This window comes from Nicotiana attenuata, unplaced genomic scaffold (genome assembly GCF_001879085.1).
Source record: "Nicotiana attenuata strain UT unplaced genomic scaffold, NIATTr2, whole genome shotgun sequence".
Taxonomy (NCBI): domain Eukaryota; kingdom Viridiplantae; phylum Streptophyta; class Magnoliopsida; order Solanales; family Solanaceae; genus Nicotiana; species Nicotiana attenuata.
In genome coordinates this window covers 91,677-116,770 of record NW_017671517.1, presented here as the reverse complement: position 1 = coordinate 116,770, position 25,094 = coordinate 91,677, and the positions used below count along the sequence as shown (strand labels likewise).

The following is a 25,094-nucleotide window of genomic DNA, read 5'->3' as shown; positions in this document are numbered from 1 at the left end:
ATCTTTGGTCTGTATATAATTCTGATATTTCGTTACATTTATCGCATTTTGATTTCACTTTGGGTCTGTATATAAAGTTACATCTCATTGTATATATGCATCCCATCCGTTGTATATTCAAATCCCCTCTTGTACATATTCATTCTATTTTTCGCAAAATATTTCGTTTTTTAGCTTCTTATTTGTGATTCTTACTTTGCAATAAGCCTTTGGTTTTCTTAATGCCACGGTTCTTTCCAAAGGTGGAGTGTTATGTGAACCGGGTGGCTCTTCCCAATGATGGATGGCGTGACAACCTTAAGGGTTTGAGTCTGTTTTTCTTTTTCTTTTTGGTTTTTAGTAGTTAGTAGTTAAGGGTGCCTCAAACAAAGCTTCACTTGGGCCTAGCACATTTGCCTTTGATCTTATGGTCAAAAACAAATTGTTGTGTTTAGGATGGTGAAAGTTGTGACCTTGAGACTCTTGCGTTGGCCGATAATCATCAAGTGGTTATGTCAGGACCATTGTGTGCTCAAATCATATCTAAGGTCGTTGTGGGCCCCCGACTATATGTCTTTAGCAATCGCTTAGCTTGTGTGGTGAGTAATTGAATTGCAAGTCCAATTCCCGATCCATTGGTCTAGAACTTGCCCTGAATGTTTGTTGAGGCGAAATCCTAGGTGAATTTTGACTTATGACATGATTATAGGCTCTCCTTGATCCAAATGATAGTTTGAACAATTCCATAGCCTACCAATGATAAGATCCCTAGTTAACCCTTTTGAGCCTTACACCTTTTTCTTTCAAGAACCATGATACAAGCCTATACTCGTTCTAAAAGATACCCACTCTTGGCACCCGATCTTTCCTTTAGCACATGGCAAAAGTATAAGTTTGGGGGGAGAGACGAGGATTGCAACAAAGTAGCAAAAAGGCACAAAAATGAAGAAAAGGAAAGGCAATTAAAAAGAAAGAAAAGCAAAAAGACAAAAAGAATGTTCAATGTGAAAACGGATAAAAAGGGATTCAAGAAAAGCAATGAATGAAAGGCGTGGAAAGTTGAAAAGGAGAAAAGGTTTGAATTGCATAAGAAAGAGTGACATTGTGTCTCTCTAACCCCTTAGAAAGAAGTGAAAATGACTCAAAGAGTCAAGTGAATGGATTCTAAATGAATCAAAAGAAGTGCTTAAGGGAAGGTGGAACCCACCTAAAGCAAAACATTCCCTACCCTGAACAAAAAGCCTTCACAATGCCTCCACAAAATCCCTATATGATCTTGAGTTGAATGAAGCCTACATTAGTGGATACTCACATAAGGGGCAAGCATATGGTACTTAGAGCTGGACTTGTGACTTTTCCTTGAGAGAGATGAGTGAATTCCCATTAACCTCGTTTTGCGTGCCACTACTCTAAAGGTGAAGTTTGCTTAGGGAGAGTTGAGGATGTGTGAGTTTGGGTTCCACAATGACCAAAGTAATTGAAAGAGTTCTTTGATGTGTTGAGTCAACTCTTGATGCTCTTGTGTCGCACTTGATCCATGGTTGTTCAAAGAGTAAATGTTGTTGATGGTTCATTCGTATTGAGGGCAATTGTTAGTCCCAAGTGATGCTAGTGGAGGTAGCTTTAGGACAACTGAAAATTTCTTGGATTTTCCCTTAAGGGGAGGGTCTTATTTTGTTTCCTTGAGGACAAGCAAAAGCTTAAGTTTGGGGGAGTTGATAACTAGGGATTTTGACGCATTTTATACTCCTTCTTGCTTATGCTTTGATCAAATATTCATACAAAATAGTCCTAAAAGGCTCACAAGTTGTACTTGATTGCAGGTTTGATCAATAAAGTGACAAAATGTCAAAGATTGGCTCAAAAGGAGAGAAACTTGCAGAAGTACCAAAAACAAGGATATCTCATGCAGGACAAGCCCAGTGCGGCCGTAAACCACTTTGTGCGGTCCGCACTGGGAGATTCAGAGAGCTGATTTTCAGGCTTCAAGGTAGAGAGGCCACACACCATTTTGTGCGGTCCGCACTGAAGGCACCGCGGCCGCAGTCCATTCTCTACGGTCCGCGGTGTGAAGATTCAGAGAGATCAATTTTCAGAGTTTTGAGCCACCGCGGTCCACGGTCAACTTTGTGCGGACCGCGCTAGAAGCCTCCGCGGCCGCGGTCCATTCTGTGCGGTCCTTGGAGCCCAAGTTCAGAGAGATCAATTTTGAAGGCGAAAGCCCAGTGCGGATCGCGGTCCATTTTGTGCGGTCCGCACTAACCCCGTAGGGGAATTTTTGTCCAGATTTTTAAGCTTTGTATAAATAGATTCTTTTTCCATTTTTAGGGCATCAGACATTGTATTACGTAAGCTGCGCTCGTGAGAAGACTTTTCTTAGCCATTTTGGGCACTTTTACGTAGTTTTAATCATTGAATCTTTGTATCTACTTTAGTAATTAATTAATATGTCTTTTTTTCATCTATTTCTCTGATTTTCTCTTCAAGCATGAGTAGCTAGACCCATTAGCTAGGGTTGTGGCTCAACCCTAGTGTGGGTAATTGATGGGTGTTGTGATTTAAGGTTAGATTGACTATGGGTGTTTGTTATTTGGGTCAATTTTATGGTTTAATTTATGAATTAGTGGTTGCAAACACTAGTTTGTGCTAAGTGGACTTGGGCTCTTCTTGAGAAAGAGAGCCTAAGTCTCCAAAATTGACTCAACAAGGAATTGGTATGGACTCAAGAGATTTGATAGTCCCAATTAAAGGGTTAAACCTCGAGAGAGTAATACCCGACTTGAACCCTAGTTGCTTGGACAAATATGCATACCCAATTGGTCTTGAGAAAGTCAATTAGGCAAACTCACTCTTTCTACCGAGAGGTGTAGAGTGGGTAGTATCGAGCAACGGTTATAACATATTCCCCAATCATGTCAATCGTGCCTTGGATGCAAGTACCCGTCAATTGGCCACCTAGGTGAGAGTCACTACCCTAGTGCCTTTTAAACCATTAGATACAACTTGTAGCAATTTACTCTTAGTTTAATTTAGTTGCAACTATAATTTGTAGTTTGATCATAGTAGAATATAAAGAAAAACCAAAAATTAATAGAAGTGATATTTGGATCAATTCCAACATAAATAGATACTCGACTCCAATTCTAGCTCTCTGTGGATTCGATCCCGACCCAAAATTGGGTAAAAGCTATTGCGACCCTCTCTTGCTACTTATTAGTAGTGCGGAGTTGGAAGCGGTCAATGAACAACCTAGGAACTCCGTAATCATCATCTTTGTGTGCCTCTTGCTTCTCTGGTTCGATCGGGACCGGTGTCGGTGATTGATATTTAGTTTCTTCCTTCCTAACCGACTCTGGGTTGTTTGATGTTAAGAGCGCGGAGATCAGGATTACTTTATCGACTGCGAATATTTCTTTTGCGGCCACTTGTTCTCCGTAGAATGTCTTGATCTCCCCCGGTGTGGGAAATTCAATGTCCGGCGTAGTAATCAGGGCATTGTCCTTATGTTGTGAATCCACGGCCTTCCGAATAGAGCATTATATCTCATATCCCCTTCCATCACATAGAACTTCGATTCCTGAATGGTCCTGGCGGTGTTCACCGGCAGGGTTATCTCCTCTTTAGTAGTCTGGCATGCCATGTTGAATATTTTTAAACCTGGACCGTATGCACTATTTGTTCTTGTAGACCCAGATGTTCCACGACCCTCAATCTGTTGATATTGGCCGAGCTACCAGGATCAAGTAACACATGCTTAACTCGAGATTTAATTATAAGTATAGATATTACCAGTGCGTCATTATGTGGTTGCATAATGCCTTCAGCGTCTTCATCGTTGAAAGATACGATCCCCTCTGGTATATAATCTCGAGTCCGGTTTTTCCTCATAATGGACACTTTAGTGCGCTTCATCATTGGCCCCTGGGGTACGTCGACTCCTCCAATAATCATGTCAATGACGTGTTGAGGCTCCTCTTGCTCAGTCTGCTTGTTGGAGTCCCTATTCCCGAAATGATTTTTGGCTTGATCACTCAGAAATTCTCGGAGGTGTCCGTTATTGAATAACCGAGCTACTTCTTCTCTTAGTTGTCGGCAATCTTTGGTCCTGTGGCCATGAGTGCCATGATACTTACACATCAGGTTGTGATCTTTTTGGGCACGATCGGACTGCAATGGTCGAGGCCATTTGGTATTTTTGATACGTTCGATGGCGGATACGATGTCGGCAACATCGGCACTGAAGTTGTATTCCGATAATCTCGGTGCCTCCCTGGCCCTGAGTGGCCCGTTAAAGCCATTTTTACTCATGAATCCCCGACTATTGTGGCCCCGATCGCTCCTTTTTTCATTGCTCAGAGGGTTACGCTCGGACCCATTACCCCTCCGATCTCTGCTATATGGTTGATACCGGTATCTGTTCGGTCTTGGTTCCTGATCAACGACTCTTTTAGATCTGTCACTAGTTCTGACGGGATACACGGATCCGTAAGGGACCCGAGCTGATCATGTTTGACTCTAATTTTTGATTGGTACCTGTTATTGACGTCGGCCCAATTTACCGTCCGGCAGTCTATCTAATTTTGTTTCAACTACTATGAAGCCAATGAGCTTTGGGGGTTAAGTCCTTGGGTGAATGCCTGAACGGCCCAATCATCCGCGACCGGAGGCAAATCCATCCGTTCCATTTGAAATCTCGACACGAATTCCCTGAGCATCTCGTTTTTTGTTTGCTCTAATTTGAAAATGTCAGACTTCCTGGTCTTGACCTTGATGGCCCCGGCGTGCGCCTTTACACAAGCATCTGCAGGCATAGCGAACAAATCAATAAAATTAAGGGGTAAGTTTTGATACCATATCATAGCTCCTTTCGACAAGGTTTCTCCGGACTTTTTTAGCAGAACGGATTCGATTTCGTCATCTTCTAAGTCATTCCCCTTGATGGCACAAGTGTAGGAGGTCACATGTTTATTTGGATAAGTTGTTCCATTGTATTTCAGAGTTTCAGACATACGGAGCTTCATTGGGATTGGTTTAAGAGCTGCACTCGGAGGGAAAGGTTATTAAACGAATTTCTTGGAATCCAGGCCCTTCAATATCAGTGGTGATCCAAGGATTTGATCAACCCAGGAGTTATAAGTCTCCTCTTTTTTATTGTTGGCTTCAATCTTTTTTTCCTCCGATTCTAGCCGCTTTGTCAATTCTTCTAGCATCTTTATTATTTTGAGGCTAGCCCCGACTTCAGCTTCACCCGGCCTTTCCGAGGTTCATTCATTCCTTTGGGTGTTCTCCCTGGATGGTTTGGGCTCAGCTCTGCTGGGAGCATTGCTTTGGTTCTGTAACTAGGTTATTGCTACCTGTTGAGCTTGTAACATTTCGAAGATCACCCGCAAATTAAACCCATCGCCTTCACTATCGTGTGCACCTCTAGCTACCGATCTGGCTCCTCCATGAATGTTATTTTCTCGGTCGCTAGGCATGTTAGAGTCAATGGCCACATGGGAGTTGGCATCTGATTGGGTCTGCGACTGGGACTCCGTTGGGGTCACCATGGGAAACCTCATTGTCGGGCACTATATTGTTGTTCTCACCATGGTGGCCAGACTCAACATCGACGTTCAAGTGAGCGGATTGAGAGTTTAACATTCTTAATTTTACTTGAAATTAAAGTTTCAAAGAACAAGAGTAAAGCAGAGTGCGTTATGGAAATCAAATAGCCACTATTAACCTTAGGCCTACGGTGGGCGCAAAACTGCTTACCCAAAAAATGGATAACAATTGAATTTATATGTGGTTTTAAGGATATGCGGATTAATTCAATACAAATGATTTTGGCGTTAGATTAAACAAATAAAAGACGTAATAAATTGCTAAACAAATAATGAGACTGATACTGAATCTCTTCTATTCATAGATGAAGTCCTATCTAAGGGCATTAATTTCCCTTGAATTACTCAGTAAAGGCTTAAGAAAGTACCTGCCTTCAATCCCGAGTTCACACTAATGAAGAACTGATGAACAAAAGTAAGAACTTTAAACAATAGAGAAAAAAATAGTATATTTCCATGATATGTGTGTTACAATGTGTCATATAAATAATGACTTTTCCCCTTTATATAGTAGGGGAATTTTATCCTAAGTACAATTCTAAGGAGGGTAAGAATCCCCCATTTCGCTAATCATTGATTTTATGCCGATAAAGGTTGAGATCCATGCGGTGATATTCGGTTGGGAACGGATATCACGGCCCTTTGTTAGTCGTGTGCAGTCGTTCGATAATTTTCTGCGAAGTCTCGAGGTTCGAGCCAGACTCGGAGGACGTGGTTCCGATGCCTCCGAGGGTAGGTGTCTTGCTCGAACTTCGATACGAAAGGAACCTTGCCCAGATTCTGATTCCTTACGATCATATTCATGCTCCATTTGTCTTATGGGGAAACTAAGATGTTCAATGGGCTCGATTTTAATCGTATACATTAATCTAACCCAATTTTGCTTTAATATTTCATTAAATTGACTTTTGAGAAGCATAAAGATTGAGATAAACTGGAATGGAGGGAATATATATATCAGACGTTAACTTGACTAAGTCATTTTAAACTAAGAGAGAATTCCAGGATAGAGGAAGTTCTTTCTGTTTTATGTCTAATTGATAGCAATGGCAATGGTATTTAGCCAGCCCGGCTAATCAAGAGGTTATCGAACCCAAAGAATTTAACCGTGGAGATCGACTCAACGGAGTAAGAACTGGCGCTATGTTTTAAGTGGCTTAAAGTTAAACATTAATTAATAAGTCACCTTAAAATTATCTACATGTTTTGTATAGTATATTTTTATAAAATTTATTCGTTTAGATTTTTGAAATGCAATTTTGTTGTCATGATCCAAATTTGCACCAAGGTCGTGATGACACCTAACCCCAAACCACTAGGCGAACCAAAAAGCATAACCAACAAATCTGGATACCATAGAGACGTAAACAAGTTTAATCATGAATAACATTATAACATAAGTCTATACCAGATAATACATGTGTGAAATATCCAAATACGATCTCCAATGACAGGTAGTACAAGTCATGAGCTCGTACAATCGAATTACACATGAATCTGAATAAGTGCACCATTGTCTGGAATAAGAAATAGTAATAAGGATACAAGATGACTTCACAACTCAACGATTTTATCCAAATCGCTCACTCAAATAGTCATAGACATCTCCGGAGTACCGCTCATACCGGGCTCAGAATTTGCACAAAAATATATAGATTAGTATGATTACAACTGACCCAATATATTCATTAAGCACATTGATCGACCTGAACGAAGTAATAGCGAGAGTTTGGTAAAATAGGTAATCACTTTACTAATGTTGTAGTTCATACGCATAGCAACAAAGAGAGAGTGCACAAAATTAGCATAACAAACTAACCACAGAAAAAACAAGTATCAATATGCACAAGTAGAGTTTAAGATGTGATGCACTCTATCTCGACTAAATATGTGATGATCCGATAGGTCATTTTAAATTCTAGCACTTATTTTAGTGCTCTGAGACCTTGATTAGCTCTATTTAGAGATTCTTGATTTACGTGTGCAGTCCATATCTTTTTCGAAATGTTTTTATGTAAAAAATTTAAGGAAACATGAATTTTAGCTATAAATAATTTGAGTTGACTACAATTAATATTTTGTGTAAACAGACCTGGATCAGTATCTTGACGATCCTAGTTGGGTCTGTATTGTAATTTTGGACTTGCACGTATGCCTGGAATTGAATTCAGAAGTTCCTAACTTGATTTAACGTGATTTGTTGAAAACTAGTAATTTGAAGGTTTAACGAATTTTGAAGTTTGAGCGTCGGTTGACTTTATTGCTATCGGGCTCGGATTTTGGTTTTGTAACATGGTATAGGTTCATTTTACCATTTAAGACTTGTCTGCAAAATTTGGTGCTAAACGAGGTTGATTTGATAGGATACGGACGCTCGGTTGTGAAGTTGGAAGTTCTTAAGATTCTTTAAAATTTTCATGCTTTTTTATGTTCGATTTGTAGTTTTAGGTGTTATTTTGGTGTACTAATCGTGCGAGCGAGTTTGTATGATGTTATTACACTTGTGTGCATGTTTGGTTTGGGGCCCGAGGGGCTAGGGTGTGTTTTGGATAGGCGACGGATCATTCTTAGACTCAAGTTCTGCTGGTTTTTGCTGTTGTTGGTGTCTGAGACTTTGTGCTTCGCGATCATGAAGGTACTCTTGCGATCGCGAAGGGGAACTTGGGTCTAGGTTAGATTTTTTCATCGCGAACGCGATGGCATGGTCGCGAACGCGAAGCATTGGGGTGTTTACCCTTCGCGAACGTGAAGGTTTATGGGATTCTGGGGGACATGGTCAGTTTCTGTATGCGAACTCAAGCCCAGGCGCGCGAACGTTAAGGCCATGGGGGGACAGGCCACCGCAAATGTGTAGCGTTTCTCGCGAATGCGAAGGCCACTCTGGCTGCTATTCTTCGTGATCGCGCCAGGCACATCGCGAACGAGAAGAAGGCCTGACGCCTAGTGATTAAAATATCCCAAAGTTGGGAATTGAGTTTTTTTCACCATTCTCAAGTTTGAGCTCGGCCTAGAGGCGATTTTGAAAAGGCTTTTCATCCTAGCTTCATAGGTTAGTAGATTTTAACTTGTTTTCTTACATTTTCATAAACAACTATTGATTTTAACATTTATTCTATGCTTTTTCATGGTAGAAATTAGGGATTTAGGTAGATATTAGGTATTTTGATAAAATGAGATTTAGACTTCAGATTGAGGTCGGATTTCAAAACTAATTACATAATCGGGCTCGGGGTTGAATGGGTAATTGGCTTTTTGGTCCAATCCCGGGTTTTGACCAAGCGTGCCCGGGTTGACTTTTTTCAAAAACATTAAAGATTGAATCTTTTTCACTCATGGGTAGTCTCTAAAGCTTATTTTGAATTATTTGAACTTTATTTGGTTAGATTTGATTTGTTTGGAGGCTAATTCTAGAGGGAAAGTCGCGGTTGAGCCTTGATTTGATTGCAGAGTAAGGTAAGTGTCGTGGTCAACCTTGACTTGAGGGATGAGGACTTGTTGGTCTATTTGCCGTGTGTTTTATGTGTGGGGACAATGTATATGTGAGGTGACGAGTACCTATGCATTGCCATTGGGTTAAAGCATGCGGATGGAAATCATTTCTTTGTATTATATTGTTCTGTTAATTATGATATCCATTCTTATGTTAGATTACTACTTCTTTGATTATTCGTTTCGTACTTATTGCCTATTTCAAAGTTGTTCAATATTTTTTTGGAAGTTGATGTTTGATATCTTGGCACCATATTTGAAGTTAAATTGTTCTCCGAATTGTTTGTTATTCGAGTTCATATTATTATTATTATTACATGGCGAGGAAGAGAGTAAAAGCACGAAGGTTGATACCGTGTCATTTCATTCATATTATCATTGTTACATGGTGAAGAAGAAAGTAAAAGCAAGAAGGGTGATGCTGTGCAATTTCATTCATATTATCATTATTACATAGTAAGGAAGAGAGTAATAGCATGAAGGGTGATGCCGTGCCATTTTCATATCATTGATTTGACTGAATTTCGATTTTGGTGATATACTTGGTTATTTCGTGATTTTAGACTTGCCGTATTTATTTTATCTTCCATTTTTTCGCATGTCTCCTCCCAGTTAGCACTTTTCATCCATTGTTATTATTAATGCCTTATATACACTTCTACATGTTTATTTACGTAGATGTCTTATCATAGCCTTGTCACTACCTCGTCGAGGTTAGACTCCACACTTATGGAGTACACTGGGTACGGTTATACTCATACTATACTTGTGCACTTCTTGTGCAGATACTAGTATCGGTCCCAAGGGTGCGTGAGGTGTGTCAGCTCGGATCATTTCATACGGAGACTCGAGGTAGATCTCCTAGGGTCCGCAGACCCTGAAGTCCCCTTCCATTTCCCGCTTTTACTATTTATTCCTTTTGGAACAATTGTATTTATTTCAGACCTTGTTTGTAGCATTGTAGATGCTCATGTATTCGTGACATCAGTTTCTGGGTTTGTATTTGGATTACATCATTTATTGGTTTATCATTTTATTTTAGACTACTCGGTTTTATTGTTATCATTTGATTTGGATTGTTAAAATGGTTAATAAATATAGCTAATGTTGGCTTGCCTAGAAAGTGATATATTAGGCTGCATCACGATCTGAGGGTGGAAATTTTGGGTCATGACAAGTTGGTATCAATGCACAAGGTTGCTTAGGTCTCACGAGTCATGAGCAAGCTTAGTAAAGTCTGGAGGATCGGTACGGAGACGTCTGTACTTATCTTTTAGAGGCTATGGAGTTTTACGAAAATTTATTTCTTTCTTTTCCCTATCGTGCAATTTTGTTCTATCATTGATGTTTGAATCATTCTATCCTTGTTCTCTCGTAGATGGTGAGAACACAGGCGAGCATGAGCTGGATCCCCCTATTGCAGCCATAAACAGGGGTAGAGACTGAGGCCGAAGTCGAGCCAGAGGCCGAGGTAGGGCCAATGCTCAGCCTGGAGATCCAGCAAAAACACCCATAGTTGAGTCCCAGATTGAGCATAAAGAGCAGATCCCAGCTCCGACCGTACTAGTTGGACCAGCTCAGGTCCTAGAGGGATTTATAGCCACTCTAGTGCTTTAGGACGCTCTAGTCCGCTTGGTTGGCCTTATGGAGAGTGTGACCTAAATCAGTACATTTACGGTGGCACCAGCAGTCCCTCAGGATGGGGGAGGAGCACAGACTCTCGCTACTCACACTCCGGAGCAGATAACTCCCATATATCAGACTCCAGTAGTACAACCAATTGGGGTAGTACAGCCTGTTGTTGCTGCACAATCTGGGGAGAGGCCCCCGATGTCTACCGAGGGATTGAAGAGATTAGACAAGTTCACGAAGCTCTCCCTATTCATATTAGTGGTGCATCTTCTGAGGACACATATGATTACTTGGACCGTTCCCATGGGGTGTTGGCGCAACAGGGGTATTGCTGAGACCAATGGGGTCGACTTTGTAGTGTTCCATATTATCGGTTATGCCAAGAGATGGTGGAGGGATTATGTGTTGCCCAGACCAACTGGTTCACTTTCACTTAACTGGGATCAGTTTTCACAGCTATTTTTAGAGAAGTTAATTTCGTTCACTCTAAGAGAGGAGTATCGCAGGCTATTTGAGCGCCTTCAGCAGTGTAGCATGACTATTACCCAGTATAAGACTGTATTTATGGACCTAGCTCCCCATGAGTTATCTTACTCCCTACTGAGAGGGAGAGAGTGAGTAGATTTATTGATGGGCTCACTTTCAGTATTAGGCTACAGTTGGCCAAGGAGATCGGAGATGATATTTCTTTTTAGATGGTCGTAGATATTGCTAGACAGATCGATATGGTTAGCGGTCAAGAGAGGGGGCCGATATCTGGATAAGAGGCTACGTCAAGCTGGTAGTTTCAGTGGTGCCACCTCTAGAAGCAGGGGTTCATTTTGTAAGGGATATCCTCCCAGGCCGCTTCAGTCAGCGCCTCAGGCATACCATGGTGCTTTGGGTAGTCATGGTCCTTATGTATCTCATCCTGAGCAGCTAGCCTACAATTCACCAACAGCTCCTGTTAGGGCACCTCTGATGCAGAGTTATCAGGGTGGTTATAAAGGTCATTAGAGCCAGTTTCAGGGTCAGTAGTCACAACAGCTGAGGGCTTATTATACTTGTGGATACCCGAGGCACCTTTCTAGATTTTGCCCAAGGTCACAGGGCTACATGCCACAACAGAGTTCTCACGCCATGTTTCCGGCACCGGTTGCTTTACCGCCAACTAATCCACCTAGAGGCGGGGGTCAGACTACCAGAGGTGGAGGTCAGGCCATTAGAGGTGGATGCCATCCAGTTAGAGGCCGTTCGAGAGGCGCAGGTTAGATTGGTGGGGCCCAACCCCATTTTTATGCATTCCCAGCTAGAACTAAGGCTGAGTCATCTAACACCGTCATCACATGTATTGTTCTAGTTTACCATAGAGATGCCTCAAGTCTATTTGATCCGGGCTCTACTTATTCCTATGTGTCATCCTTATTTGCTACATATTTAGTTGTGCCTCGTGATTCTTTGAGTGCTCTTGTATATGTGTTCACACCTGTAGAAGATTCTATTATTGGGAGTCTAGAGACGAGTGTAGATCTCCTACTTCTTGATATGGTGGACTTTGACGTTATTTTGGGCATGGACTGACTGTCACCTTTTCATGCTATATTGGAGTGTCATGCTAAGACAGGGACCTTAGCCATGCCGGGGTTGCCCCGATTAGAGTGCAAGAGGACTCCTGGCCATTCCACCAGCAGGGTTATTTTCTATGTGAAGGCTCGGCGTATGATCGAGAAGGGATGTCTAACATACTTGGCCTATATTCGTCATTCTAGTGCGGAGGTTCCTTCCATGGAGTCATCACCAGTTGTGAGCGAGCTCCCAGAGATTTTTCATACATATCTGTCGGGGATGCCACCCGACAGAGATACTGACTTTTGTATTGACTTTGCTCTGGCACTAAGCCCATTTCTATTTTACCATACTGTATGGCCCCGCTTGAGTTGAAGGAACTGAAAGAGCAGTTGCAAGATTTATTTGATAAGGGATTCATTACACCCAGTGTCTCGCCCTGGGGTGCGCCAGTGTTTTTCACGAAGAAGAAGGATGGTTTGATGAGGATGTGTATAGATTATCGACAGTTGAACAAAGTCACCATCAAGAACAAGTATTTGTTGCTGAGGATTGATGACTTATTTGATCAGCTTTAGGGTGCCAAAGTGTTTTTGAAGATTGATTTGAGATCTGGCTATTATCAGTTAAAGATTAGGGCATCGAATGTCCCTAAGACATCTTTCTAGACTTGGTATGGGCATTATGAGTTCCTAGTGTTGTCATTTGGCTTGAAAAATTCCCTAACAACATTTATTGACTTGACGAACTGGGTATTTAAGCCCTATATGGATTCTTTTGTGATCGCCTTCATTAATGATATCTTGATCTACCCCCGCTGTCGAGAGAAGCATGAGTAATATCTTACAGTTGTACTTTAGAATCTGAGAGATAGTCAGTTATATGCCAAGTTTTCAAAGTCTGAGTTTTGGTTGGACTCAGTTGCCTTTTTGGAGCATGTTGTAACTACCGAGGGCATTAAAGTGGATCCTAAGAAGATTGAGGCAGTTCAAAACTGAACTAGGCCTACTTGAGCTACAGAGATTCGGAGATTCCTAGGTGTGGCGGGTTATTATCGACAGTTCGTAGAGGGGTTTTCATCCATAGCAATACCATTGACTAGATTGACCTAAAAGGGTTCCCCATTCAGGTGGTTCGATGAGTGTAAGTTGAGCTTTCAAAAGCTCAATACTTCTTTGACTGCAGCCCCAATGTTGGTGTTGCCCACAGGTTCAGGATCCTACACTATGTATTATGATGCGTCGTGTATTGGGCTTGGTGCAATATTTATATAGGATGGAAGGTGATAACATACGTATCTTGGTAATTGAAGGTTCATGAGAAGAATTACCATGTTCATGACTTAGAGTTGATAGCCACTATTTATGCACTGAAGATTTGGAGGCATTACGTCGTGTCATGTGAGGTATGCACAGATCATCAGAGTCTACAGTATTTGTATAAGCAAAAGGATATCAACTTGAAGCAGCTGAGGTAGTTAGAATTGTTAAAAGACTATAATATTACCATTTTGTATCATCCTAAGAAGGCCAATATGGTGGCCGATGTCTTGAGTAGAAAGGCTGTGAGTATGGGTAGCCTTGCATATATTCCAGTTGATGAGAGACCGCTAGCATATAATGTGCAGGCCTTGGCCAATCAATTCGTGAGGGTAGATGTTTCGAAGCCTAGTCAGGTTCTTGCTTGCACGGTCTCTCGTTCTTTTTTGTATGAGCGCATCGGAGAGCGTTTGTATGACGACCCCCATTTTCTTGTCAGTAAGGACACGGTGCAGCACGGTGATGCCAAGTAGGTTTCTATTGGAGATGATGGGGTGTTGCAGATGCAGGGTCAGATTTGTGTGCCAGATATGAATGGGCTTCGTGAGTTGATTCTTTAGGAGGCCCACAGTTCACGGTATTCCATTCATCAGGGTGCCACCAAGATATATCAGGATTTGAGGCAGCATCATTGGTTGAGAAGAATGAAGAAATATATAGTTGCGAATGTGGCTCGGTGTTTGATCTTTCAGCATGTGATGTACGAGCATTAGAGGCTTGGTGCTTTGCGTTAGAGACTTGATATTCCCAAGTGGAAGTGGGAGCGTATTACCATGGATTTCGTTGTTGGGCTCCCATGGACCATAAAGAAATTTTACCCAGTGTGGGTCATTGTGGATAGGTTGACCAAGTTAACACATTTCATTCAGGTGGCGGCTACCTATTCTTCAACGCATGTGCCCTAGATCTATATCCGTGAGATTTTTTCGTCTCCACATTGTGCCCGGTGTCTATTATCCCCGACCGAGGCACATAGTTCACATCAAATTTCTAGAGAGCCGTACATTATGAGTTAGGCACAAGGGTTGTGTTGAGTACAACATTTCACCCACAGATGGACAAGCAGTCCGAACGCACCATTCAAATCTTGGAGGATATGGTACATTAATGTGTTATGGACTTCGGGGGTTCATGAGATTGGGTTCTACCGCTAGCTGAGTTCGCCTACAACAACAAATAACAATCTAGTTTTAGATGGCTCCTTATGAGGCCTTATATGGGATGCAATGTCATTCTCTAGTTGGTTGGTTTGATCCCAAATAGGCTAGGTTGTTGGGCACTGACTTGGTTTAGGATGCCTAGGAAAAAGTCAAGTTGATCTAAGATCGGCTTAGTACAAACCAGTCTAGGTTGAAGTGTTATGTTGATGGGAGGGCTCATGATGTAACAATTCATGGTGGGAGAGAGGGTTTTGCTTTGGATTTCATCCATGAAGCGTGTGATGACATTTGGGAAGAAGAGAAAGTTTAGCCCTAGGTATATTGGTTCTTTTGAGATCCTTGAGAGAGTTGGTGAGGTGGCCTACAGCCTTGCAATGCCACCCAGCTTATCGGCAGTTCACCTAGTGTTCAATGTTTCCATGTCCCAGATGTATCATGGTGATCCGTCCCATGTATTAGATTTCAGCTTAGTATAATTGGAAAATGATTTGACTTATGATGAGGAGTCAGTGGATATTCAGCCCGGCAAGTCTGGAAGTTGAGGTCTAAGAGTTATCCGTCTGTGAGAGTGTAGTGGAGAGGTCAGCTGATCAAAGTAACTATGTGGGAGTCCGAGTCCAATATGCGGAAACGATACCAACAACTTTTTGCCTATTCAGGTACTTTTCTATGTCCGTTCGAGGACAAACATTTCTTTTAGAGTTGCAGAATGCAACTACTTGATAGGTTGTTTTGAGTACTAGCCTTTATTTTCGTGTTCCGGGACCTTCATTACTTTGTTTGATGTATCTTTGTTTACGTGCGTGGTCCATGTCACTTTTTGAAAAGCTTCTATATGAAGTTTTGAAGAAAATCAAAATTTTGACTAAAAAAGAGGCTAGAGTAGACTACGGTCAACATTTTGTGTAAACAACTCCGGATCGGTATTTTGACGATTCTGGTAGGTTCGTTTTATAATTTTGAACTCGTATCATATGCATGGAATTGAATTCGGAGGTCCCTAGGTAGATTTGACTTGTTTTGCCGGAAGTTAGCAATTTGAAAGTTTGGAAATTTCTTAAGTTTGACCATAGGTTGACTTTATGGTTAAGGGGTTTGGATTTTGGTTTTGAGACTTGGTATAGGTCCGTTTTTCTATTTGAAACTTATCTGCAAAATTTGGTGCAAATCGGAATTAGTTTAATAGGATTCAGACGCTTAGTTGTGATACTAGATGTTCTTGAGAATTCCTTTGAAATTTCATTCATTTTAACGTTCAAGTTGTAGTTCAAGATGTTATTTTGGCATTTTGATCACGCGAGCGAGTTTGTATGATGTTATTACACTTGTGTGTATGTTTTGTTTGGAACCCGAGGGGCTCGGGTGAGTTTCAGACGCGTTTCAGATGAGTTTTGATAGTGTAAGGACTGCTGGTGTGTTTCAATTCTGGTGTTGGGTTGCAGGTCTCGCAATTACAAAGACCTGTTTGAAATGCAAACTCCGCTTTCTCAAAAGTTGATCTCGCAATTGCAATGGGAGACTGGGCAGGGTAGTCTTCCAATTGCAAAGAAATGTTCGCAATTGTGAACATCCCATGATTCGCATTTGCGATTGCTTGGTCGCAAATGTGAACCTTATAGACAGGTTCGCAAATACAAACCTTTGATCACATTTGTGGTTGGATGGGAGGCCGCATTTTCGATGTTTTTGTCGCATTTACGACTACAGTAGGCTAGGGACACAGTTTGTAATTGCAACATATTTCTCGTATTTATAATGCTCACAATTGCGAACAAGTGTTCGCAAGTGCGACATCTGCAGTTGTGTAAAAGAGGGACAAAACGAGACTTAGCTCATTTTGCACCATATCACAACCCTAAACACTCTAGAAGCGATTTTTAAAGAATTTTGTCTTCCTAAAATCATTAGTAAGCAACTCTAACCCACTATCTTTCAATTCCTCATTACTTTTCATGAGATTTCAATGCCAAATTTAGGATTTTCCTGGTAGAAATTAGGGATTTGGGTAGAAATTGCGGATTTTGTGAAACTGAGATTTAGACCTCAAATTGATATTAGATTTTAAAATAAATCACATAACCGGGCTCAGGGATAAATGGGTAATCGGGTTTTGGTCCGAAACTCGGGTTTTGACCAAGCGTGCTCGGGGCTAACTTTTGTTGACTTTTTAAAAAATGATCATAAATTAAACTTCTTTCATTAATGGGTTGTTCAAAAGCTTATTTTGAACTGTTTAATCGATAATCGGGCCGTGGTTGATTGATTGCTTTGTTCGTCGAGTGAGGTATGTGTTGTGTCTAACCTTGGCATGAGGAAATTTGGATTATGTGGGGAAATGACGTATATACGAGGTGACGAAAGTATATATATAGGGTTAAGCATGTGAGATTTGGATGTTTATTTCCATGTTTTCATTTATTCCACGGTACGACATCAGCGAAGAACTTCATAGACATCAAATAATCACGAGACAACAAGAAAAGCACTTATGTACAAGAAAAGCACTTATGATTGCAATTCAGGCAAACATGATCACCTAATGGTCTCTAAAGCCGATCATATTAGCATGATTTCATCATGTACCCCCCTCGTATTTCATACTAGCATAGTAAACATACTAAAAAAATGGCATAGTGTCATAACAATACCATTAATTGGAACCAAGTCAATATGATGATGTGGTCATGGCCATCAGTAGATTTCATTTAATTAACTGAAAAAAGAGCATAATACTACAAGCATGAAGACCATTTGAGCAAGACAACATGTTGATGGAGACTTCAGCTTGTCAAACAAGATGGCATGAAAGATTTTAGGAACATCATTCAATTAGCTTTAATCAACATGATAATGTGAGAAAAAGAATAAAATGTAGTAAGCATCTCTCCAATCAACAATGCAGTAGCATAGGCTAAACACAGCTACTATCACAGAGATTAATCAACTCAAATCAACATAGTAAGGTAACAAGATTAAGCTCACAATAATATTCAACACAATTAGTCAAGACATATACCTAATGGAAATAAGTGTTGAGGAACAAAACTCAATGACCATTGTGAGATATTGATGTAAACAACAACCTGCGGGTAAACATAACAACAAACAAGAAGCATCTGTAAGAAGCAACATAAGCAACGGAACAAATCAAGAGTCACATGTTTACTGAGGTACATCAGGAAGAAAAATGAGCAAGTAATCAACATAAAATGTCACATAAGCAGAACTGCATGAAAAAACATGAATAACAGAATAATTAGAGAAGGGGTCTATGGTTTACCTTCTTTGGAGCAGCAAACCAAGTAGAGGCAATCACTAGCCGTTTAGGAGCTTGATCTCCCAATGAACTCACAGTAGTCGAACTCGAGTAGAAAAAAGAAAGAAAAAATTAGAGAAAAACATAGAGTATTTAAAAAGATAGTATTACTAAGCTCCTTGGTTAGTTTATCTTGTTCTCAGTGTGTCTAGTGACAACATTAAAGGCTCCTATTTATAGCGGCCATTGGAGCCTTAGGGTTCATTTGAATCTGAAAGGATAGTGAAAGATGACGATTAAGTTACTGATGGGAGCAAAAGAGAAAAAATATGGGAAAATACAGGGGGAAGATCAGAAAGAAGTTACCTTGGCGTGAAATGATGAAGGAAATCGGCCGTTGGAACCAAAGGAGCATCAGTCAAAGCCCGTGTCTAGAGGCCAGTGTGTTTGACATCTGGAATAAGAATCATCATAATATAGTTAAGATTCTCATGAATCTACTGCTTGGATGTGTTGATTTGAACTACCAGGAGAGGAAATGATTATATTCTCGCTTGCACATTTTGGTCTTAGCATTTTGGTTCAATTTTGAGTGACCTTGCACGAATTCGTGCAAGGTCTCAGAGATTGATGGGTCTCTGGAGAAGAGAGAAAAGAGAGAGAGGAAAGGGAAAGAGGGGCGGCTGGTCTCTGAAGAATTGAATACGATATTGGGGGAACGGATAGTTAAAATGAGAGATGGCATGGGAGTTGTTGGATCACTTTGATCAACGGCTCCGGCTTTTTAGGGATAAAAGGAAAAGAAAGGGTTTTAATGGGATAAAACTAGAACCGTTGGATCATTTGAATACAACAGTTGAGATAAAACACTGGAGATTTACTAAAATAAGGAGAAATTAGGATTAATTGTGGATCGTTGATGATTTGGATCAACGATCCAGACGAGTTGTGTTTTCTCTATGAGTAATTAGAAGGTTTGACGTGTCGTGTGGTGATTGGTCAAATGTAAGTGGCGTGGATCGCCAAGTAGGATAGGGATGGGGGTTTACTGGGCTGGTGTCTTCGGCCAAACCCTTTGGTAGTCGGCTGAAAATTAATGTAAAGCATGGCCATTTGAATTAAACTAGTCAACTGCAATTGTAGCCCATTTAAAGATTTAGACCATTTTTAAAATTAAATTATTTAGACTTAATTAATTCTAGTAAAGTGTAATCAAATATAATTAATAAATGTATTGTTATTTACTATAATTAGTTAGTTTTAATTAATTAAAATAATAGTACTGGTCTATTAAATTATTAAAGCTAATTATTTGGTAAATTAAAGTAATAGAGGTAATATAGTTATAAATTTTAAGACTAAAATAATTTTAATACTTATTTATAAAATTACGAATGCTAGTTTTAATTAATTAAAGCGGTACAAGTAATATAATTATAAATATTTATTACTAGATTATTATTTGTTAAATAATTAATATTATTAACTATTATTATCCTTATTATTTCTTATTAGATTATTTATATGTTGAGAAAATAGGTATCGTTAATTTTGAAAATACTCCACGACATTTACTGTTGACCAACAAGTGTGAATAATTTAATTTAAATTGGGAGGGTCAAAATTATTCGCCAGCAGGTGTCCTCTTTGACCAGAGAGGATAGGAAACATGTGATGATAGTGTATAAAGCAGTAATAGGTAATTGTGGTGAATCAGTGATAATAGTATGCATAGAGCAGGTACACACATATTTGTAGGTTACAAATTCTCGTGAAGTGTAAGCAGATAGGACGATGTCACGACCCCAATTTCCCATCGTAAGATGTTGTGATAGCACCTAATCTCTACGACTAGGTAAGCCTAACATGCATAGAGAAATAGTGGAAATACTACTAAAACATTACATATAACCTTCACACTATAATAGTAAAATCAACAGTCTAATTGCCAACACTTTCCCCAAAACCTGGTGGGACGGAGTCACAAGCTCTACAAGATAGTACTACTACTCTCGAACTACAATATTGTTTGTAAAAATAAATAAACGGTGGAAATTCTAAAACAAAGGGGACTCCGAGGCCTGCGGTCGTAGAACAGGTATACCTTGAAGTATCCAGAAGCAGCTAGTCAATCAACCTCTAACGTTCGGCACGAGCAGACTTTCTTGGATTTGCACAAAAGATGTGCAGAAGCATAGTATGAGCACACCAGAATGGTACCAGTAAGTATCAAGCCTAACCTCAGTAGAGTAGTAACGAGGCGAGGTCAAGAATCCTACTAGGACATAATAAACAATAGGAGAACCTAATAACGATAAATAATGGAAGGCGGAGAAATAACTGATACGAAACAAGTTAATAACATAAGCTAGTAGCAAACTTTGAAAGTATAGAGGTAACATAAAGGAAGCTATAACGACCCGATAGGCTGTTTTGAGCCCTAGCGCGTCGTTCAGCAGTTTTAGGCTCTATGTAGCTTCACTTAAGGTATTAGGATTTGTATGTGTGGTCAAAATTGAATTTCGGGAAGTTCGGGGTAGATTTGGAAAGAAAACTCTCATTTCGAAAGCTTTAAGTTGGCAGAATTGACTAAGATTGAATTTAGTAAACGACCTCGGAATCAGGATTTAAAGGTTCCAATAGATTTGTATGGTGATTTAGGACTTGGGCGTATGTCCGGATCGAGTTTTGGTTGACCCGGGAGCGTTTCGATGCCTATTGTGTGAGTTAGCATTTTGAAAGAATTTCATAAGTTGGGTTGAAAAGCATTTTAGTGTTATCGATGTTCGTTCGGGATTCTGAGTCTAGAATAGCTCGGTATGGTAATTCTTGTATTGGGAGCGCGATCGGAAGTGGATTTGGAGGTCCGTAGGTCATTTTGGAGTTATTTGGCAAAAGCTAGAAATTTTAAGGTTTTTTGAGAAGTTTGCTGGAAGTGAAATTTTTGATATCGGGGTCGGATTACGATTCCGGATGTTGGAGTAGGTCCGTAATGTCAAATATGACTTGATAGGTTTCGGCATCGAATGAAGAAGTTCGAAGTTCTAAAGTTCATCAAGTTTGAAATGGAGTGTGATTTGTGATTTTAGCGTTGTTTGATGTGATTTGAGGCCTCGAGCAGGTCCGTGTTATGTTATGGGACTGGTTTGTGTGATTGGATGAGGTCCCGGGGGCCTCAGTTTGATTCCATGTGATTAACGGATCGAATTTGGAGTTAGAAGAAGAATTTAGCAGCCGCATTCTGGTGTAAACGCACCTGGGAAGCTTGGGCCGCAGGTGCGGAGCCGCAGAAGCGGCCCTATGGTCGCATATGCGATTTTGGTGGGGGGAGCTGGGATCGCAGATGCGGTCATCTCGCCCAAGAAGCGGGACCGCACCTGCGGAAGAGAAGGCGCAGAAGCGGGAAGTGGCTCGTAGCCCTGGATCGCAAAAGCGGTATTTGGTCCGCACCTGCAGGACCGTCGAAGCGGTCGCGTGACCGCAGGTGCGAAGGTCGCTGGGCAGTGAAGTGTTTTGAAAAAAAGTGGGTTTTGGCTCATTGTATCTCAAATCCTTCATGGGAGACAATTTTTGGAGCAACTTGGGAGTGTCATTTTCATCACAAAGCATGAGGTAAGTGGTTCATACTAGTTTTGAGTTAAATACATGAATATATACGGACTTGAGAATGGAAATTAGTGGAAATTGTGGGGTTTGGTAGGACACCTAAGATGTTATTTTTTTCTATTGATACTACGAATTTGGGCATGAAATTGAGAATAAATGTTATAATTTAGTTCGTGAGGTTATGGGTAAACTTTATTTTCAAAAAATATAGGTGAATTAATTGGTCATGTGCTCCTATTTGTGGGGGCTACGTACGCACGAAGTGATGAGAGTACGTGCGTAGCTGCTATTATGCTTAAGTCCGGGTAGTCTAGGACCCAAAAACATGCCTTACTTGAAATAATTGTAACCTTATTGACAGTTTGAATTGGCTAAATCATATCGAAGGGGTAAATGATTTCCAAAAAGAGTTAAACTTCGTTTTCTTGACTTGTAAAAGAGAAATTGACACCTCCTTGAACAATTGCTTCCCTGATGAAGTCTTGATTGACTGTTTGAATGTGTGTTTCTATGTGTACCTGCGTCGCATGTGTGATTCACGAGCGGGGAAATTCTTTAATTATATTTGACCGTGCTGCATGTATGATTCGCGAGCGGGGTAATAGATTCATCTATGGTTCGTGCCATTTGACCCTCTGGTAGTGCACATTTATTATTATGTTGGATCGGGTCGTACGACCTCGAAATGATTTGCGCATGCTTGTATTGCTTGCCTTGAGATTTACCAAATTTGATATTGCCTCCCTGGCCTGAGATAAATTGATAAATGATGAAATATAGGTTTTGTGACGAGCCGGCCGGTCGTCATAAGAATTAACGCCCCGATCCCCTGTTAACTGCTTCCCCTAAGTTCATTTCTGCCATTTTGGTTTGCCAGGACGTTCGGTGTTGAGTTTCGGAGAGTTTTGGGACACTTAGTCCCTAAATGAGAGCATAAGTGTTGAGAAATGGTCCGTAGTCGGAACCGTTAGCTCCGTTAGGTGATTTTCGGGGTTGGGAGCATGTTCGGAATGTATTTTGGAAGTCCGTAGCTCATTTAGGCTTGAAATGCCGAAGTTTGAATTTTTGAAGTCTCCGGTCCGATAGTGAGTTTTTGATCCGAGGGTCAGATTGGAATTCCGGAAGTTGCAGTAGCTCCGTCATGTCATTTGAGATGTGTGTGCAAAATTTCAGGTCATTTGGACGTGTTTTGGTTAGGTTTTTGATCGAAAGTGTATTTTGATAAAATTGGAAGTTCTTAGGCTCAAATCCTTGTTTAATTCGAGTTTCCGACATTGTTTTAGGTGGTTTAAGGATTGGTACAAGTTTGAATGTGGTATTAGGTGTTATTGGTTCTTTTGGTTGAGGCCCTGGGGGCCTCGGGATGATTTCGGGTGGTTAACGGCAAAATTTGAGAAGTGTTGCAGCAGCTAAAGTTTTTCCCTTCTGGTATTTTCGCTTCTGCGACTTGGGAACCGCAGAAGCGGAGCCGCAGAAGCGGCCTTAGTACAGCAGAAGCGGGTTTGGGCATAGTTTTCAGGCTCCGCAGATGCGGAGGAAATCCCGCAGAAGCGGACTCGCATCTGCGAGAAAGGAACCGTAGAAGCGGAATCTTGGATTTTCATCAGAATCGCAGAAGTGGCTTAAATTCCGCAGAGGCGGAACCGCATAAGCGGTTATTAGTCCGCAGAAGCGGATATTGGATCTTTAGTGAAAGTCGCAGAAGCGACTCATTTTCCGCATAAGCGGGACCGCAGAAGCGGTCCCTTATCCGCAGAAGCGGAAATCCCTAAGCAGATATAGAAATTTCGAGGGTTAGTTTTCATAAGTTAGAAAAATCAAATTGAGCTCGGGGAAGGGCGATTTTTAGAGGGTTTTGAAGAGAAGACTATTGGGTAACGTTTCATTAATCCCTTCTAGTTATATTTCATCATTTTGTAGTTAAATCTATCATTAAAATTCGAATTTGGGATCAAAAATTGGAAAATTGGGTGAAACTTCATAGGCTAACCTATTGGGTTTTTGAGTGGGTGTTTTGACCTCCGATTTGGGAGATTTTTATATGGTTAGACTCGTGAGAGTACGAGGGTTCTGAAAATATGAGAATTATTTGATTCCGAGGCGTTGGCCTGAAGGGCATTTTGGTCATTTTACCTAATTTCACGCCGTAGCTTTGAATTAAATAGCAAAACCAGTTGTTTGCGATTTATTTACGTTATGTAATTAAATTGAATAGATTTGGGCCATTTGAAGTCGGATACTCGTGGCAAGGGCGTGATTTCTAGTTGGTTTTGAGCCGGTTCGAAGTAAGTGGCTTGTCTAACCTTGTGTGGGGGACCTTTCACCTTAGGATATGATATTGGTAATTGAATGCCTTGTGCGTGAGGTGACGAGCGCGTACTTGAGCTAATTGTTGAAAAACCCGGTTTTACTTTTAATATTTAGACTGAGTTTCTTTCTTACCTGCTTTATTCTACTTGTAGTTATAGCCTGTGTTAGTTTAGAAAAGCATTCTTAGCTGACCTAAATTGCCTATTTGCTTAAGTTGCCTTGATTGTACTACGTGAAGCATGTTAGGCTAGAACTACTTGTTTGCCTTGTATTTTCTCGTACTCTAGTTCTCAATATCTTCTTGTTGTGGCTGCGTATTTACATTGAGACTACGGATGTGGGATTCCGGTAGCTCCCCCCTTGTTAGTTTACTTTGGGACTGCGGGTTCGATTCCCGATAGATCCCCCTGCATATTTACTTTGGGACTGCGGGTTAGATTCCCGATAGATCCCCCCTGCATATTTACTTTTGGACTGCGGGTTCGATTCCCGATAGATCCCCCTGCATATTTACTTTGGGACTGCAGGTTAGATTCCCGATAGATCCCCCTGCATATTTACTTTGGGACTGCGGGTTCGATTCCCGATAGATCCCCCTGCATATTTACTTTGGGACTGCGGATTAGATTCCCGATAGATCCCCCCCTACACATTGATAGTTGGACTACGGGACGGTATCCCGGGAGATCCATTGGACAGTTTAGAAAAGGACAACAGGACGGTATCCTGGGAGATCCTCATTGTTACCATTGGTATTGAGCTGTACATATTTCGTGTTTACTCCGTTCCTTGTGTAATTGTTATTGCTTGTTAGCCTGTCTTATTCCATTGCTGTACTCATTATTACTGCCTATTTTCATACTCTTACTTCATATTATATTGTTTAACCTCAGTAGGGCCCTGACCTTCCTCGTCACTACCCAACCGAGGTTAGGCTTTGCACTTACTGAGTACGGCCGTGGTGTACTCATGCCCCTTCTGCGCATGTTTTTCATGTGCAGACCCAGGTACCTCTAATCAGGCGCACTATCCTTGAGGCGAGGAGATACACAGAGACTTCGAGGTATATCTGCCGCATCCGTAGACCAGGAGTCTCTATTCTGTTCCAGCTTTAGTACTTAGTTTATTCCCTTTCTCTCAATTGCTTAGATATCCTGGAGTTAGAGCAGCATACTATGTTTCTGTTAGCCTG

General features: G+C 40.9%; 1 protein-coding gene and 1 long non-coding RNA gene across 3 annotated transcripts; both read right to left on the bottom strand.

Moving 5' to 3' along the window:
* Positions 1–3,466: 3,466 nt before the first annotated feature.
* LOC109208741 lies at positions 3,467–4,287 on the bottom strand. The gene is made up of 2 exons (XM_019371896.1): positions 3,769–4,287; positions 3,467–3,709 (listed from the first exon to the last, which is right to left on the bottom strand). Exons 1-2 carry the CDS (start codon positions 4,285–4,287, stop codon positions 3,467–3,469), a joined length of 762 nt encoding a protein of 253 aa, XP_019227441.1.
* Positions 4,288–17,551: 13,264 nt separating this feature from the next.
* LOC109208738 lies at positions 17,552–19,187 on the bottom strand. Of its 2 annotated transcripts, XR_002065251.1 has the most exons (3): positions 18,353–19,187; positions 18,011–18,257; positions 17,552–17,813 (listed from the first exon to the last, which is right to left on the bottom strand). It is a non-coding gene; the product is annotated as an uncharacterized LOC109208738 (long non-coding RNA). The 2 variants fall into 2 exon arrangements; XR_002065250.1 differs by having other exon boundaries at positions 18,011–19,187.
* Positions 19,188–25,094: the final 5,907 nt, after the last annotated feature.

Bases quoted from the DNA above. Each gene is read 5' to 3' on its own strand.
- LOC109208741 (XM_019371896.1), bottom strand. From the start codon at position 4,287: ATGAGTAAAAATGGCTTTAACGGGCCACTCAGGGCCAGGGAGGCACCG. The intron at 3,710-3,768 runs GTAATATCTATA...TGATCCTGGTAG, and splicing joins AACCACATAATGACGCACTG to CTCGGCCAATATCAACAGAT.